General features: G+C 40.4%; 1 protein-coding gene across 4 annotated transcripts in view; it reads left to right on the forward strand.

The window, feature by feature from the left end:
- Positions 1-15,365, forward strand: part of LOC117495918 (disks large homolog 1-like) — a 113,968-nt gene that overhangs the window by 51,770 nt on the left and 46,833 nt on the right. For all 4 annotated transcript variants that reach the window (XM_034147515.1, XM_034147516.1, XM_034147517.1 and 1 more), the window contains 7 exons: positions 6,709-6,762; positions 9,069-9,119; positions 10,029-10,153; positions 11,211-11,380; positions 11,816-11,952; positions 12,927-13,071; positions 14,176-14,308. In XM_034147515.1, coding sequence (XP_034003406.1) covers positions 6,709-6,762; positions 9,069-9,119; positions 10,029-10,153; positions 11,211-11,380; positions 11,816-11,952; positions 12,927-13,071; positions 14,176-14,308 — 815 coding nt within the window. The remainder of the gene's footprint in view (positions 1-6,708; positions 6,763-9,068; positions 9,120-10,028; positions 10,154-11,210; positions 11,381-11,815; positions 11,953-12,926; positions 13,072-14,175; positions 14,309-15,365) is intronic.

Raw genomic sequence — 15,365 nt, forward strand, 5'->3', positions numbered from 1 at the left:
GCTCTAATCCATAAGGGATAAGGCAGAAGAATTGGAGACCACTCCCACAAAGAAGGAATTGTATTTTAATGATTCAACATCACAGGTAACATTACTCTAAGACAAAACGCCCAGAGAGGAAGAGCAGAAATACCAACTTTATAGTGGACAAGGAAGATAATTGTTCGGGATAGGCATGACCTACATTGGTTGGAGTTTGATGAGCTACTCCCTTGTATCATCTCTGCAAAGAAGATGATGTGGTGAGACATAGACATAAGAAAATAAGAACGTTTTCTGTGACTTTTTATATATCTTTGTAGCTATGACTACTTATTTCCACAGTCACGAGTTCTGTTGTAGCCCCAAGAAGCCCAGCAGCGGCAGTAAGGGAAAATCCGGCAAAGGGAAGTCTAAGTCTGTAAAGAGCCACTCTCATGCAAAGCATAACCAGAATTTACTGCAAATACAGACGTCAAATCATCATCTGCAACCTTTATCGCTTCACTCACCAAATCCCCGTTCGCCCAAACATGGCTGCCATTCGCAGAAACTTCTGCTTCCTTCTCCCTCTCCCAGCTACTACCACATTGCATCACCATCTCCAAGTCATCAGCTAGCTCCGCCCTCACCAACCTACCAGCTGGCTCCACAATCGCCAAATCGCGTTCTGCACTCGCCGAGCCACCACCAGCTTCACTTATCACCAAGTCATCATCAGCTGCAGCACCATGCTCCAAACTATCAACACTACCATCCACCGTTGTCGCCAAATCACATGCTTTCTTCACAGTCAACTCATCAAATCTGCCACCAACAGCAGCAGCAGATGCAGCTCCATTCACCCAGTCACCACTCGCTCTTCCAGCATTACCAACTACACCACCACCACCACCAGTGCCCTCCTTCTCTTCCTCACGCCTCCCAGTCGCTGTCCATCCACCCTTTCCACTCTCCACAGCTCCCCCTGTGCTCAGGGCTGAGCGGATATGGGTGGAACACCCTGCCAACCAACCTGGCCGCCACTATGTCCAGAGGAAAGTTTCCCAACCTGAGGGACAGTGTGACGAAGAGTTCCACAAAGAGCAAAGCCAAGGGCAAGACTGCGAGCAGGCCGTGGCCTAATGATACGTACATCTGGACCGCACACTCAATGGAAACGCCCCCACACATGCCGCTCATACGCCACTTTTCAAAAATACAGGCCAATGTGCAGGTAGGTTTCATGGCTGGCTAGTAGATGGATCGATATGGTGTAAATAGTGTGAGGCCTCTCCTAGCACAAACGCTGACAAAAACATAATAATTAATGTCTGATGAAGATTCTGAACACTGTTTATAAATAATATATAAATAACAATATTTAATATAATATGTATATTTATGCTTTGCATATTTAATAGACACATATCAGTATTACACTTTTTTTAGGCACTAAAGAATACATTCTTCAACCAGTTGGGGTGATGGTCAGTTGAGGAAATCAAGATGCCATACATTGTCATTTAAGATTATTTTCAATGTTTCTTTTTGCCGTTTTCTTACTTAACCTTGCCCTACAGCAAAGTGAAGCTTGAATCACAAGGGAGGAAATAACTAGACTTTAAGTGATCTGACTTTGTGTTGGACAATAAATCCTGCATTGTCATCATCACATCTCACAACAATTTATATTCCAACAAAAGAAAGAATAACACTGTATCAAGAAGCATAAGAAAAGTTGATTCCATATTGCCTTAATGTTCTCCTGGAATCAATACGTCAAAGTATATCAGATGCTAAAGGAATGATGGGACACAAAGAGAAGGGAAGAAATGTCCCTTCTCATCCGACACACAGTATCACCATGAGACTTCTTCACAGTACACTGACCTAGGGCTGCTCAATTAATCGTATTTTAATCGCAATTACGATTTTGGCTTGCAACGATTATGAAAACAACATAATCGAAATAAAACGATTATTATTATTATTATTTATTTTTTCTTATTTTTTTTATTGGTTTTTCAGTTGAATTATACTTAAAGTTCAAGGTAATTAACTGTTATAAACATACTGTTCACATTTTTTTTTCAATAAATGGATGTTTTCAAAGTAAATGGATAATCGGTTTTAATAATCGTGATATCAATTATTGACCCAAATAATCGAGATTATGATTTTTGCCATAATCGAGCAGCCCTACACTGACCGCTGTGAGCAAACCCCTAAGTGTTGTACTTTTATCACTATTATATATATATTTCCCTTTTAAGTGAGGCGCTGACAGCCTGAAGTGCTTCAGTGCTGTTCTCCACACTGAACTGCACTCTGAGCGTTGTATATAAATACATTAGGTTCATAGTACAGGTTGTTACTCTCACAGACAAAGCAGATCGTGGTTTAATGAGTTTTCTATCGAAATAAGAGAAGGCTTGTATTGTATAAACTGTGCTATAGTGAGTTTATAAAGATCATGCAGCTGCCTGTTATCAGCTATCGGTTGGGTAGTCATTGCGCTGTATGTACGTCTGCTATCTAGAGATTGTCTAATTAGCGTGATTAGCATGGTCGTTCTGATTTGATTAGAGTCGCACTTCATCTGATTAGCTCGTTAGTCGAATGGAGTTTCACTGCACATTAGTAGGACCGTGGTCATGGATATGAGGAGGGTAGTATTTGTGTGTATTAATGTGAGCATCAGTCATCGACTCGTAACAATGGCTTCTACGTATGAATGAAAAGTAATGTAGCTAATCAAGTAACGTCAAAATGAAGTGTTTAGACAAGTGCAACACTCATCATTCCGCAAATGTGTAACATTTCCTGTATGCCCTCTGACTTTTTCATGTTCCTGAATGTATGAGGGTGTACATGAGATTATATGAAGGAGTTATTATCTAACAAGCTGCTGTTGTGCATCATTTAGATATTTTGGTATCCTTGATTTTCTGCTTATCCAATCATCTGCTAATTTCTAATTGAATAATTACGATGAGGGAACCCAGCACCCCTGCCGACACATATTTAAACATCCTGCAATGTTGTCTGTCTTTCTGCCTGATGAGACAAACCACAGATACTCTGGATCTCTTTCTAAGCTGTACTGGACTGGAACAGGCCATAAGGCCATTATAACGCAGCTGGTGTAACAGTTTATGTAACAACTAACACTCAGTTGCACAGAGCAGAAACACACTGTCTGGATATGGAGGATGTGTGTTTGTCTATGTGTGTGTTCGTGCTTGTTTGTTTATATTTGCACGTTTGTTCTCTTGGCCTTTCATGTAACACAACCACAACCACACCCACACACACTCAAATTGACGTTACATAAGTGTGCAGTCTGACATGGCGTGTCAATGGAATCACCAGCTGACAGACCCACTGGATTTGCCGCTCTGTGAATGACACACTCACATAAACACAGACAAACATGCACACATAATAAGTGTTCTGCTTTGTACAGGGCTGGTGTTACAATGGTGCAAGAGTCAGGTAAAGTTCAGGCTCGGAAGTGGACTCAGAGTGACAGACTAGTTAACTTTAGGAACTTGTGACCCCACATCACACAGGCCAGGACCTGTACTGTAGACAAAGTTCAAGCAGTCATTTTTTCCTACACAGGGTTTTCATTGTTCAGGATTTCTACAGGCCTGTAGAAGAGAAAGTATCCAGTATTTGATAAGAAAAAGTTTGGATAAAAGTGTATCATTTGTTCTTTAATCATTATTATCTAGGTTCCTCTGGTGATATTGATTGTTCCTCATTTTTAAATTACATTTTGGGCGACTTTTATTTTTTCATCTTTGCTATTTACATACAAATACCAACTGCCAACTCTAAAGGGGTTTATATCTTGAAATAATCTGCAGTGTTATTTTGAAATCAGAAGTAGAGTCAACTGTTAGTATTGTAATTTCAATGTTGACCTATGTGTACTTAACTTCTTCCATTTAATAATACTATATACTTCTACGCTGATGCGTTTTAGAGGGAAATATTGTACTGTTTTCTCACCTGCATCTATTTTAATCAAAACTTTATAAAATGTGATGCACTGAACAGGAACAACTGCATTCTGAGCACATGAATGCCTCCTTTAAGTTTATGCAATCCTTAAAAATGATATCTTTATAATAATATACCTCTGACAGGGACCATTCTGCTGCCTAATGAGTGCTTTAACTTTTTATATGTTAAGTACATTTTGGTGATGTTAAGTGTATACTTCATGGTTACACGATTTTGAAATATAAAACGTATTATTTACTCCCACACGTAAAAAAAAGACTCAAAGGCTCAAATTACACATCATGAGAGTGTACCATTGTACTGTTTCATGGAATCAACTGGGAAAGACTTGAAAATATGAGGACTTATGATTGCCTTGTATACAGCATAATTGATCCTCCACTTGTAAATCTTTCTTTCTCCCCTGATGCTGACCTGGCCAAGAAGGCAGCAACGTTACACATAACACAAACATGTAAAATACACAGAACACAACTAAGAAAACAAAAGACGAAAAAGCAGTCACTACATTGTGCACATTTAGGACAGTAAGAAAGGTGCACTACTTATTACTGCAAGAGCAGCTGGTGGAAAGGACCTCAGAGAACTTCAATTTAAAAGAACTGCCATCAGTTTTAGGCTTGATTGAAGGTCATTCCAAGACCAAGGACCATAATAAAAAAGACTCCTTTTTCCAGCCTCAGTCCGCACAGCACGTACCTGGAACCGTATCCAGGCACTGGATCTGAGGTTGTAAGAGTTACAAACTGGAACAAATCTGGCACATATATACAGTGGAAGCTTACCTAAAATGGCTTTATACATTAATAAAAACCAGTGCTGCATCCTACGCATAGTAAGTGAGGACCATCCAGTTAGGCTATACAGTGTGCAATGATGAGTCCTATAGGGTGCATTTGATATATATCGAGTGGATCAAGTTTGGCCAAAATAGTGGGACAGGCAAATCTATAGATTGTATCACCTACATCATTAATACACATCAACACACACACACACACACACACACACACACACACACCCTAACAGCTGCAGATGTCAGCAAGTTCCTTACTGTCTCCTCCCCACTGCCTCCTTCTTTCATTCGTTTCTGTTCTCCCAACATTACGACTTTAACTCATGTCTGTTCTTATTGGTGGGGGGGTTGCATCTGTCTGCACCCTCTGCTCCTCATCGCTGTTGTTGATCGGGCCGATTTGACTCCTCCCACCATACGTACTGTATAATCCCTCTGATCCCCCCTCTCTCTCCCTTTCTGTTCCCGTGTGGGATCAAGCATCCTGTCAGCTTGACTGACAGACAGTTTGACATGTGGTGGAGAGAGAGAGAGAGATACATGGAGTGAGATAATTTGTGTGTGTGTGTGTGTGTGTGTGTGTGTGTGTGTGTGTGTGTGTGTGTGTGTGTGTGTGTGTGTGTGTGTGTGTGTGTGTGTGTGTGTGTGTGTGTGTGTGTGTGTGTGTGTGTGTGTGTGTGTGTGTGTGTGTGTGTGTGTGTGTGTGTGTGTGTGTGTGTGTGTGTGTGTGTGTGTGTGTGTGTGTGTGTGTGTGTGTGTGTGTGTGTGTGTGTGAGAGAGAAAAGATAAAGGAGTAGAAAAAGGGGGGATGAGGGAGGTAGAGATTAGTGTAGCGGGATAGATGCTATTGCTGTCTGTTGCACATTGATGCCGTGAAGTGAAGTCTGGGTACACTGTCCATTTGGTTTGCTAGCTTGTTTGATGTTTGGTTCGCTGATTTGTTAGTTTTTTTGGCTTCAGAACAAGAACTGGAACTTCAGATTAATTTATATGGACTGGTTTGCTCACTGCTGGTTTGCTGGAAGAGGCTAGAGCTGCAGACGCTGGACTCGGAGAGCATTACATTTCTCTTGGGAGAAAGTAAGAGGAGAGGAGGGGTAAAAGTGGAGACAGGTGGCATAAGATGGGGTATGGTGCTCAACTTGCAAACATAAGAGGAAAAAGACACCTTGTGGCTAAGTATTAGCTAGAGTGAGATTTCACATTTGCTGTGTTAGTGTAGGAAGCAAGAGGAAAGATAATGTCAGTCATCTGCTGCTGCTTCTTTAACCCGAGCTCTTTTAGATTGAAAAGTGACCTGCTCAGACCGGGACCGTAGAGGCCAGGGAGAAAGAGGAGACTTTGCTTAGAGAAGAAGAAGGGGGGAGGGCAGGAAGGAAGAACAAGACAGCACACCAGAGAGAGGGGGAGATTGTTATTGTTGGGTATTTCAGTATGGATCCATAACAAAGTAGAAGGATCTGGGATGTTGATGTAACTCAGGACTCATGCAGTTGAGAGGACAGACTAGTAGAGTATAGTATCTACATCAGAGTTCAATCTAAAATGTAAAAGTACAGGCTTTGTGGCGCAGTACTAAGTTGCTCTGAGTACTTTCTGGCACAGTAACGGAGCTTTATGTTACAGTGCGGTTTTGTAGTGCCGTACTTTAGTATTGTCCAATATAAGGGCTGTGCAGTATGTCATGCGGTGTTTGCTGTCGCTCCGTAGTGGTAATCTGTAGCAGATGTACTCAACATGCTGTACCAAAACATGAGACGAGTAAGTCCTCTACCTCAGATCTCTGTGTGTATGTGCGGTTCATTTCAGTTTACATGGACCATCGTCGTCTTGGTGAAATACATACTGTATGTCTTAGGTTTCCTGATAATTTCCTTCGCGCTATAAATGTTTAATCACTTTGCTGTTCTCTCTTGCAGGCCAACCCCCCTCCAGTGGTGGTCAACACCGACAGCGTCGACACCCCCCCATATGTGAGTACTGCTTCACATATACTCCTAATGAAATGTAAAACCTCCAACTGTGTACTTTGCACCGTGTAAAGTTGTTGCCAAATCTACTTACAATTTTATTCTTTAATGTAGTTACCTGAGCAAAGTCAAATAAGATGTTCTTATGCAGCAATTTACATTTAACACAACACCTTACAGTACACAGCCTTTTAAGGTGGACCTACACTTGTACATTTGGTATTTCTAATGTATTTATTTATTTAACCCCTACTTTGAGAAAGCTTTGTACTTAATACGACAAAAACACACCATATGTGAGAAAATAAACCAGTGATGAACACCTGTTTGTAGTCAGGTTTTTTTTATAGTATAATAAATACAATTTGTATCTTGTATTTTGCCTCCATATGAAATTCCAGTTGTATCTGCAATACTTTCCCTGTAACTCCCTGTAAACAAATACCAGCCATGGAAATGTCATATGAAAGAATATCTTACTCTGTAAAGATTTGCAGCACTTTTTGAAGTTGTATCTTTGAATGTTGAGAAATGTCAACCTTTCTCCCCAATACAAATACATATGGTGCTAGCAGCTTTCTAGGCCAGAATTGGATGGGTCCAGATGTGATTTTACTGGTGGCCAGCTGCCACCGAGAATCACTGTCTGTGGTTGTTAGATAAGTTTATTATGGAATTACTGTGGAATTACTCCCTGCTGAACTGCTTCAAAAATACAGAAAGAGGGACACTTATTTATCTTCTGCAGATTGTACTTATTTTACTGTTAAACGAAATACGGGAAACACACTTTACTTTTATCATCTATGAAAAATGTTGTGTTTTCTTGTTGCTGAAAGGGTGTTATGTTGAGCCTCTTTTTAGAGACAATTGATGTAAAATGTGCACTGCAGATACACAAGGCAAGTTATCTTTACTCTGTCTATAGGAAGTAGAATCTATAACTTTGAAAATCAGTCATTTTCTGTTAATAAATTAACTCTATTAAGCAGGACCATTAATCACAAATAGGTTTTACAAGGTTTGTTGAACTCTAGCTTAAGATGGGACATTCAATTATTGCCCTTAATTCTCGAGAAAAAAGGTATATTTTGATGTTGATATTATCCGTTATTGTAGGTGATAACAGAACCACTGCTCATGGGTGGCTTCTGGAAGCTTTTGCCCTCTGTTTGAAACGAACAGAAAATTGCAAATACTAACTAATCTGACTGCATAGAGACACAGATTACAGCCAAAGGGGGATTACATGGGCCATGGGATGCCACTCTACCAGTGGTGTGTGTGTGGTGTGTTGTGTGTGTGTGTGTGTGTGTGTGTGTGTGTTGTGTGTGTGGTGTGTGTGTGTGTGTGTTTGTGTGTGTGGTGGTGTGGGTGGTGTGTGTTGTAGTGGGTGTGTGTGTGTGTGTGGTGTGTGTGTGTGTGTGTGTGGTGTGTGTGTGTGTGTGTGTGTGTGTGTGGTGTGTGTGTGTGTGTGTGTGGTGTGTGTGGTGTGTGTGTGTGTGTGGGTGTGTGTGTGTGTGTGTGTGATTTGTGTGTGCGTGCCTGCCTGCCTGCCTGCCTGCCTGCAGCAGCTATAGCGGGAACAAGACACTCATCTCCAAAGTATAAGCGGTCTGGAACACAAAAGTATATAATAGTGAGCTCAGATCAGATTTAATTCCATGTGTTGTTCAGTCAGTCCGGAAATCTAGATGTTAATATGTTTCCTAGTACAGTAGAGCCGGCCGAGCAGCGTGATTGGCTCATGGGTCTTAAATATGACATCAGAGGTACATCATCATTAAGCACGCATTACCAGTTTAATCTCTGGGATTCATGCGTCATTCATAAAAGATCAAATGTCTATTTTTGCGTTTCTATAATTCTGATTTGTTTGTTGATGTTTGCATTACTTGATAATAATCTGTGACACAGAATACTGGCAGAAATAATGCGATGCTTGGTGACACCAGGGTTAAACATAAAGGTGAAATGCAACATGTGTCACTGACGTCATTACGAAGGTCTGACGGAGGATCAGTCAGGTGTTTGAGAAAGATGGTATCTGATGGATGAATGGAAATGGCATTAATGAAGGATCCTGGGTAAAAGGAAACATGGCTGCAGAGAGACAGGATGTGACCACATGAGAGGTTGTGTACCTGTCAATAGCAACTGACACGGAGGAAAAGCGCTGCATATCAATTATGAATGTTAAAAGCTGTAGCGTGATATCTAATGAGCGTTTGAGTGTCCATTACAGGAAAACAGCTTTACGCATTTACTCTTAATCGACACACTTTTCCTTTTCTTCTTCTCCCTGACAGGTCAATGGAACAGAAGCAGACTATGAGTATGAGGAAATCACGCTGGAGCGGGTAAAGACTTACATACATCCCACATGCGGGCTTATTTTATACACTGAAATGTCATAATTCACATCAAACCCCCTGTTCAGAAACTAAAATGTATTTAAAGCTGATAGAAATGCAACTCAAAAGCAACAAAAGGCTATAAAACATTATTCATAAAACCTTTATCAGCTCTGTCAGCTAGTTTCTCATTTATCTTCCTAGTCCATCGCTCCGACCCTGATAACCCTGTTTCCCCCTCCTCTCCGTTCCTCCTCCTTCCTTCCCTTCTTTATTTTCCTCATCCTCATCCTCCCTCTCTCATTATATTCTCCTTTCTCTCACCCGGAGGCTCTCTCCCTGCCTCTCTCTCTATTCTCGTGTGACCTGGTTCTGTCTGCCTGACTGGATCTGCTTTAAAGACACTATGGACACACACGCATCACAGCCACAGACATTACACTAGCTCTAAAAGTCAGTGACAAAGCACGAGAGAGTGAGCGAAACATACTCAGAGAAATGGCTGTGATGAAGTCATGGTGTGATCTATTATGTATTATTTGGTAAAAATGTGATATGTGGAGAAAGATATTATACATATCATTTGTTCAGGTGATGAATCAGTTTTGTAATAAGTTGAAATTGGGGGGATATTAAATGTAGTTTTGCAATGAATGCCATTTAGATAAGTATAGTATTTAGTAGATGCTTCTTGTTAATGTTGGCAATGGGAATAATAAATCCTGTATTATTTATTGTCCTCTTTCCACACTGATTTGTGCCTGACGTTTGCATCTCCAGCTGATAATTACTGTTGTTTGTCTTAGATGACCAACACGTCTAGCATCAACAATTATCTTGTAAAACCAATACTGTATGTGTGTTTGGAAAGTGTTTTACCTGTAATACACTCTCTGTATCTGTGTGTCTGAGCAGGGTAACTCAGGTCTGGGGTTCAGTATCGCAGGAGGGACTGATAACCCTCACATCGGAGAAGACCCCTCTATCTTCATCACCAAGATTATACCTGGAGGGGCCGCTGCCCAAAATGGACGACTCAGGTACACACACACACACACACACACACACACACACACACACACACACACACACACACACACACACACACACACACACACACATACATACCCTATCAGTATTGTTATTTTAAACTAAATCTTAGTCATAACTCTGAAATGCAATGTTAAACTTTTTTAACAAATCATACTTCTGGACTATAACTTTAATTGTGCAGTTCTTAAAGGTAAAACAATACATATTGTAGTTTACTAGTTGATTTATATTTAAGCAATAGCTCACGACAGGCCGTGGTATATGCTCAGTATATCACAGCTAAGGGGTGTGGTTCGGCCCGACGCGAAGGGTCGACCCCCTGTCGACCCTTTGCTTTTCAGCCCAACTGTATACAGTTTTTCTCAGACGCGGAGGGATACTGACTTGTTGTGAAAAGTAACTACAATTCTACCCGTGGTATACGCTCAGTATATCACAGCTAAGGGGCGTGGTTCGGCCCGACGCGAAGGGTCGACCCCTTGTCGACCCTTTGCTTTTCAGCCCAACTGTATACAGTTTTTCTCAGACGCGGAGGGATACTGACTTGTTGTGAAAAGTAACTACAATTCTACCCGTGGTATACGCTCAGTATATCACGGCTAAGAACCAATCAGATTGCTTGATTTGACTTGTCCGTTTTATAATTATGAATAATCTGAATCAAGCAAGTAAATAGTAACTATATTTGTCAAATAAATGAAGTGGGATAAAAAGTACAGTATAATTATCCAAAATATATAAAGTAGAAATGGAAAGAATCATGACATTTAAATAATCCAGTAAAGTACCTTCAAATTGTATTTAGTACAATAATTGAGTAAAAGTATTATTTGTTCTTATTTGTATAGCTTACAAGACACAACAACTACAAGATGTTGACAACAGCTTGCTCCCACTTTCTTTGCTTTCTTTACAAAAGATCAAGGTCTCCAAACTAGACCTCTTGTTTCAGAGAGAAGCACTATCATTTGAGCTTAAGACTGTATGTGTGTCATTTATATTCTTCATAAGCTCCTGATGCAAGGTAATTATCTTCCTGTGCAGGGTGAACGACTGTATAGTCCGGGTAAATGAGACGGACGTCAGGGACGTGACCCACAGCGGGGCGGTGGAGGCGCTGAAGGACGCAGGAGGTCTGGTCCGACTGTGCATACGGCGCAGGAGGAGCCTGAGCGAGAGGGTCCTGGATATCAAGCTGGTCAAAGGGCCCAAAGGTGAGAAAACACTACAGAAGGTAAACAGAACCTACATAGGAGGCTGCGAGTAGAATATACTTTGTGAAAAAACAGATGATAAAGACATTAACCGATGCGACAGTGAGAAAGTATGATGAGGCTTTTCTGAGTCAGCATGTTCCCGCGGTAAATATAAAGTATTCTGATTTGGCAGGTTCTAGAAAAGACTAATAGAGCCAATAAAGCTTTGAAATATTAAATATATGAGATGGTATGGTTTAACTAATTGGATTTCACTTTTTACTATGCAGTAAATTGTATTAAATAAAAAATCTAAATGTCAGAAATGTTCAAAAGGGCCTGAGACTGAGAAATTGCAGCACTGCAGTATATGGAGATATATAGCAGTATGCTTGTCCTCAGGAAACCCAGAAGTTGCATACAAAAATATGACCTGTTGATGTTTTCTCTCAGGTTTAGGATTCAGTATAGCAGGCGGAGTCGGAAACCAACATGTCCCGGGGGACAACAGTATCTACGTGACGAAGGTCATCGAAGGAGGGGCTGCACACAAAGACGGACGGCTACAGATAGGGGACAAACTTATGGCTGTAAGGAAACCCCTTTCATTAATCTTAGTCAGCAGATTGTATTCGTCTTAAATGCAAAGCTTTACATTTCACACATCAACACTTGGTACCTTCTAATCCAATAAAACTACGTATTACTCCGTAAGGGAATGAAGCTCCAAATTATTAATTCCATGAATTACTTTTATTTACGTGTCATACATTTCCCTTACTAATACCAAATATAAAATGAATTGCCCTTAACAAAACCAGAAAATGTAATTATTTTACAGTAACATTTCAAAATGTAGGTTGACTTCCTTGTTTATCATTTTAATTAAGAATTGAGCAAAAACAGGTTTGTGCTCCATTGCATTGGTTTATTATATCCTTACAAATGACGTTCTATGTTAATTACCTTAAAGGACTAAATAAGTTGTTATAAAGAAGGATAGTGAACACAAGTAAATTAGATTTGTACTCTTCTGAGCCTGTTAAAGGATATTTTTAAACAGTAGCAGTCAAATTGAACTTAGAAAAAAACACTTTATAATAACATTTTCTTCTCCATTAAGTTAATGTCAAGAAATATATTTTAGGATACATCTGCAGCCACAAAACTGCATGATAGAATCCAAACTGTATGTCAGTGCTGCAGCCTGTAAAGGACATAATGTTGCTTATGTGTTAAGCATGCCTGGACATGGTAATACGTGTGTCAGGGTGAGCAGGGCAGGTTGGACCCAAGTTCAGCAGGGACAATCGTTTAAACAGATAATTACCTTTATTCAAGGTTGCTTTGACATACAGCGTACAGACCAGAACTCACTCCTTGTCAAACTCAAACAACCCACAAAACAAACAGAAAAAACTGAACTTAAATACATGCAGAACTAACAGAATCAGTCATCAAACAGAAGGGAAAACACAGAGATAGGAAGCAGACTCAGACATAAGACAGGGGGTGAACACTTTTCAAAATAAAACAGGAAAACAGAGATTTCATGTGTGTCCAGGTGAACGCCTCCTGTTTGGAAGAGGTGACTCATGAGGATGCCGTGGCTGCGCTGAAGTCCACTCCTGACGTCGTTTATCTCCGTGTGGCCAAACACACCTCCCTTTTTATCAATGACAACTTCCCTCCTCCTGACGTCACCAATTGTAAGTACACACACCTTTCAGTACAAGATTCACCCATCATCTTTTCATCTTACATGAGTTTTTGAGGGATTTGGCATTTTATGGAACTTTATTTACAACATCAAGCCAAGAGGCTGAAGCAATGTAGGGCCATATGGTGCACAGAACAGCGGGGAAGAAGGCTTTTGGGATGTTTGCTTTAGATGGTTTGAAAAAAAGCCTTACGTTTCCAGAACATATCCTCAAATGTCAAGCAATACGTGACAATTTCCACATACTACAGTCTTTTCAAAATAAACTCTTGTCTTGGTGAGGTTTAGGCAAAGACTGTGGTTTGGGTTCAAATAACAACAGACTTTACTCTCAGTGGTTAATAGACCTCACCATACATGTTTACTTTAGTGCCTTATACCACAGTGGACTGTTCAATGATGAGTGCTGAACCATAAATATGTATTGCTCAACACACACTAGAAAACACATGTTTCTACTAGTGGTTGACATTGCAAACATGGCAGTCCTGGAGCTACCTGTAAGAGTTTGAATCAAGGATGTCGTTGAAGATATAACTACTTCTTTAACGTCAGAATAAGTAAAGAAAATAGTCCTTATCCTTATCATTAGGTGCTCATACCATATCATTTCAGTATTTTTAATTTCAGTTGATTTTTTCTATGTTGTGGTTTAAAAGACATACTGACATCAACCAGACAGCTTTAAATGTGTTACATAACAGTCTGAAAATCAGACTGGGTACATTTGGCCTAGTGGATAACAGCCACTTGTCGCCGCTCCAAATTCAGCAAATTATCAAACAACATGTATTTTATTACTGCTGTAAATCTAACACCTTACCAAACAGCATATATCACACCACCATCTCTCCACATATCTCCAACACAGCGCACTATAAATAGTTCATTAACAGTTTGAGTGATTGTCTTAAAATAAGACAGTATGAGCTGCGATTGATTGTCAGAGGAAATGGAAACTGGAAATGCCATATAAGGTCAGATGAGGATGTTTAATTCCATACTAACAATGAACAAAAAAGTGCGGATACAGATAGAAAGATAGTGTATGTATAACTGTATGGTAAAATAATGTGCGTGTTTCTTCCTTCAGCGTACTCCCCACATCAAGACAACCATATTAGCCCCTACATGAGCGGCAGCCAGTCTGTAAGCCCCGCCCCGCTGACCACGCCCAGATACTCTCCGTTGCCCAGGGCGATGACTGGAGAAGACGACATCCCGAGGTAAGACCTCACACACACACCTACACATGTATGGGAGAAAGGAAACAAAATACTCTTTTACTGTGATTCCAAATTAACTATACTGCAAAAACAAACATAACAGTAATGTATTTATTTTTTAAATCCTCCCTGGGTTTCCTAAGATAACTAAATACAGAACAGAGGCTTAATGTGTATACAAACTTAGTTTATCTAGATATCTTTAATGACTTACTGTTATATGTTACATTAGATAATGGCTTGGGTTAGATTGTTACACTCAATAAAAAAAAGATTAAATATAATAACTTGTCGCATCTTAGTATGGTTTAATTTATGGCTTATTTTGGGTTTAAGAAACCAATTCATTGTATTGCAACAAAGGGTTAATGCAATTAATTATATTTTAACGTATCGACTACCGCATATCCAAAACTAATGGAGATGAATATAAAACAGACACTAATGCGGCTTTCACACCGGCGCTTTTCACTTTCTAGCTCCTCGCGAGAGCTTTTCTGGTTCAGCTCCCGTTTCCCTTTTCAGCTCCCGCTCTGTTCACACTGCCCAGAGCTGCCGCTGCTGCGTCATGACGTCACAGTTTACGTCGCTGATTTTCTCCCACAACAACAACGGGCCGGGGACTGCGTCGGGTCGATGATCGTGTTGCTTTTAATCATACGAAGCCAGATTAAATTAAATAACGACTTCTCCAACCTTATACTTTTCTCCAGAGTGCCGTGGTTCATTGTTTATTAATGTGTTTCAGCGGCATTTACCGACCGCTGCAGTGCTGGCTGCTCTTCCACGGGTGTATTCTCCCATTAGCTCCGGGTTAGCTCACACGGCTCTAAAGTATTCACTGTCTGACTGTCACACAAGCAGCTGATACATATCCCCAGTTCCCCTTAAGTGAATGTGTGTCAGTCTGAATTGACGCTGTTTGGCATCACAACGCTGTTATGAAAGTTTCTCTGGTATAACATGGGTGATGTTAGCATAGCAACCGAAGCTAAACTGACTACTTGCTAAGCCGTTTTCTATAGGCACATTTTACCGGCGTATTTTTCATTATGAT

The sequence above is a fragment of the Trematomus bernacchii genome, unplaced genomic scaffold (assembly GCF_902827165.1).
Source record: "Trematomus bernacchii unplaced genomic scaffold, fTreBer1.1, whole genome shotgun sequence".
Classification (NCBI taxonomy): Eukaryota; Metazoa; Chordata; class Actinopteri; order Perciformes; family Nototheniidae; genus Trematomus; species Trematomus bernacchii.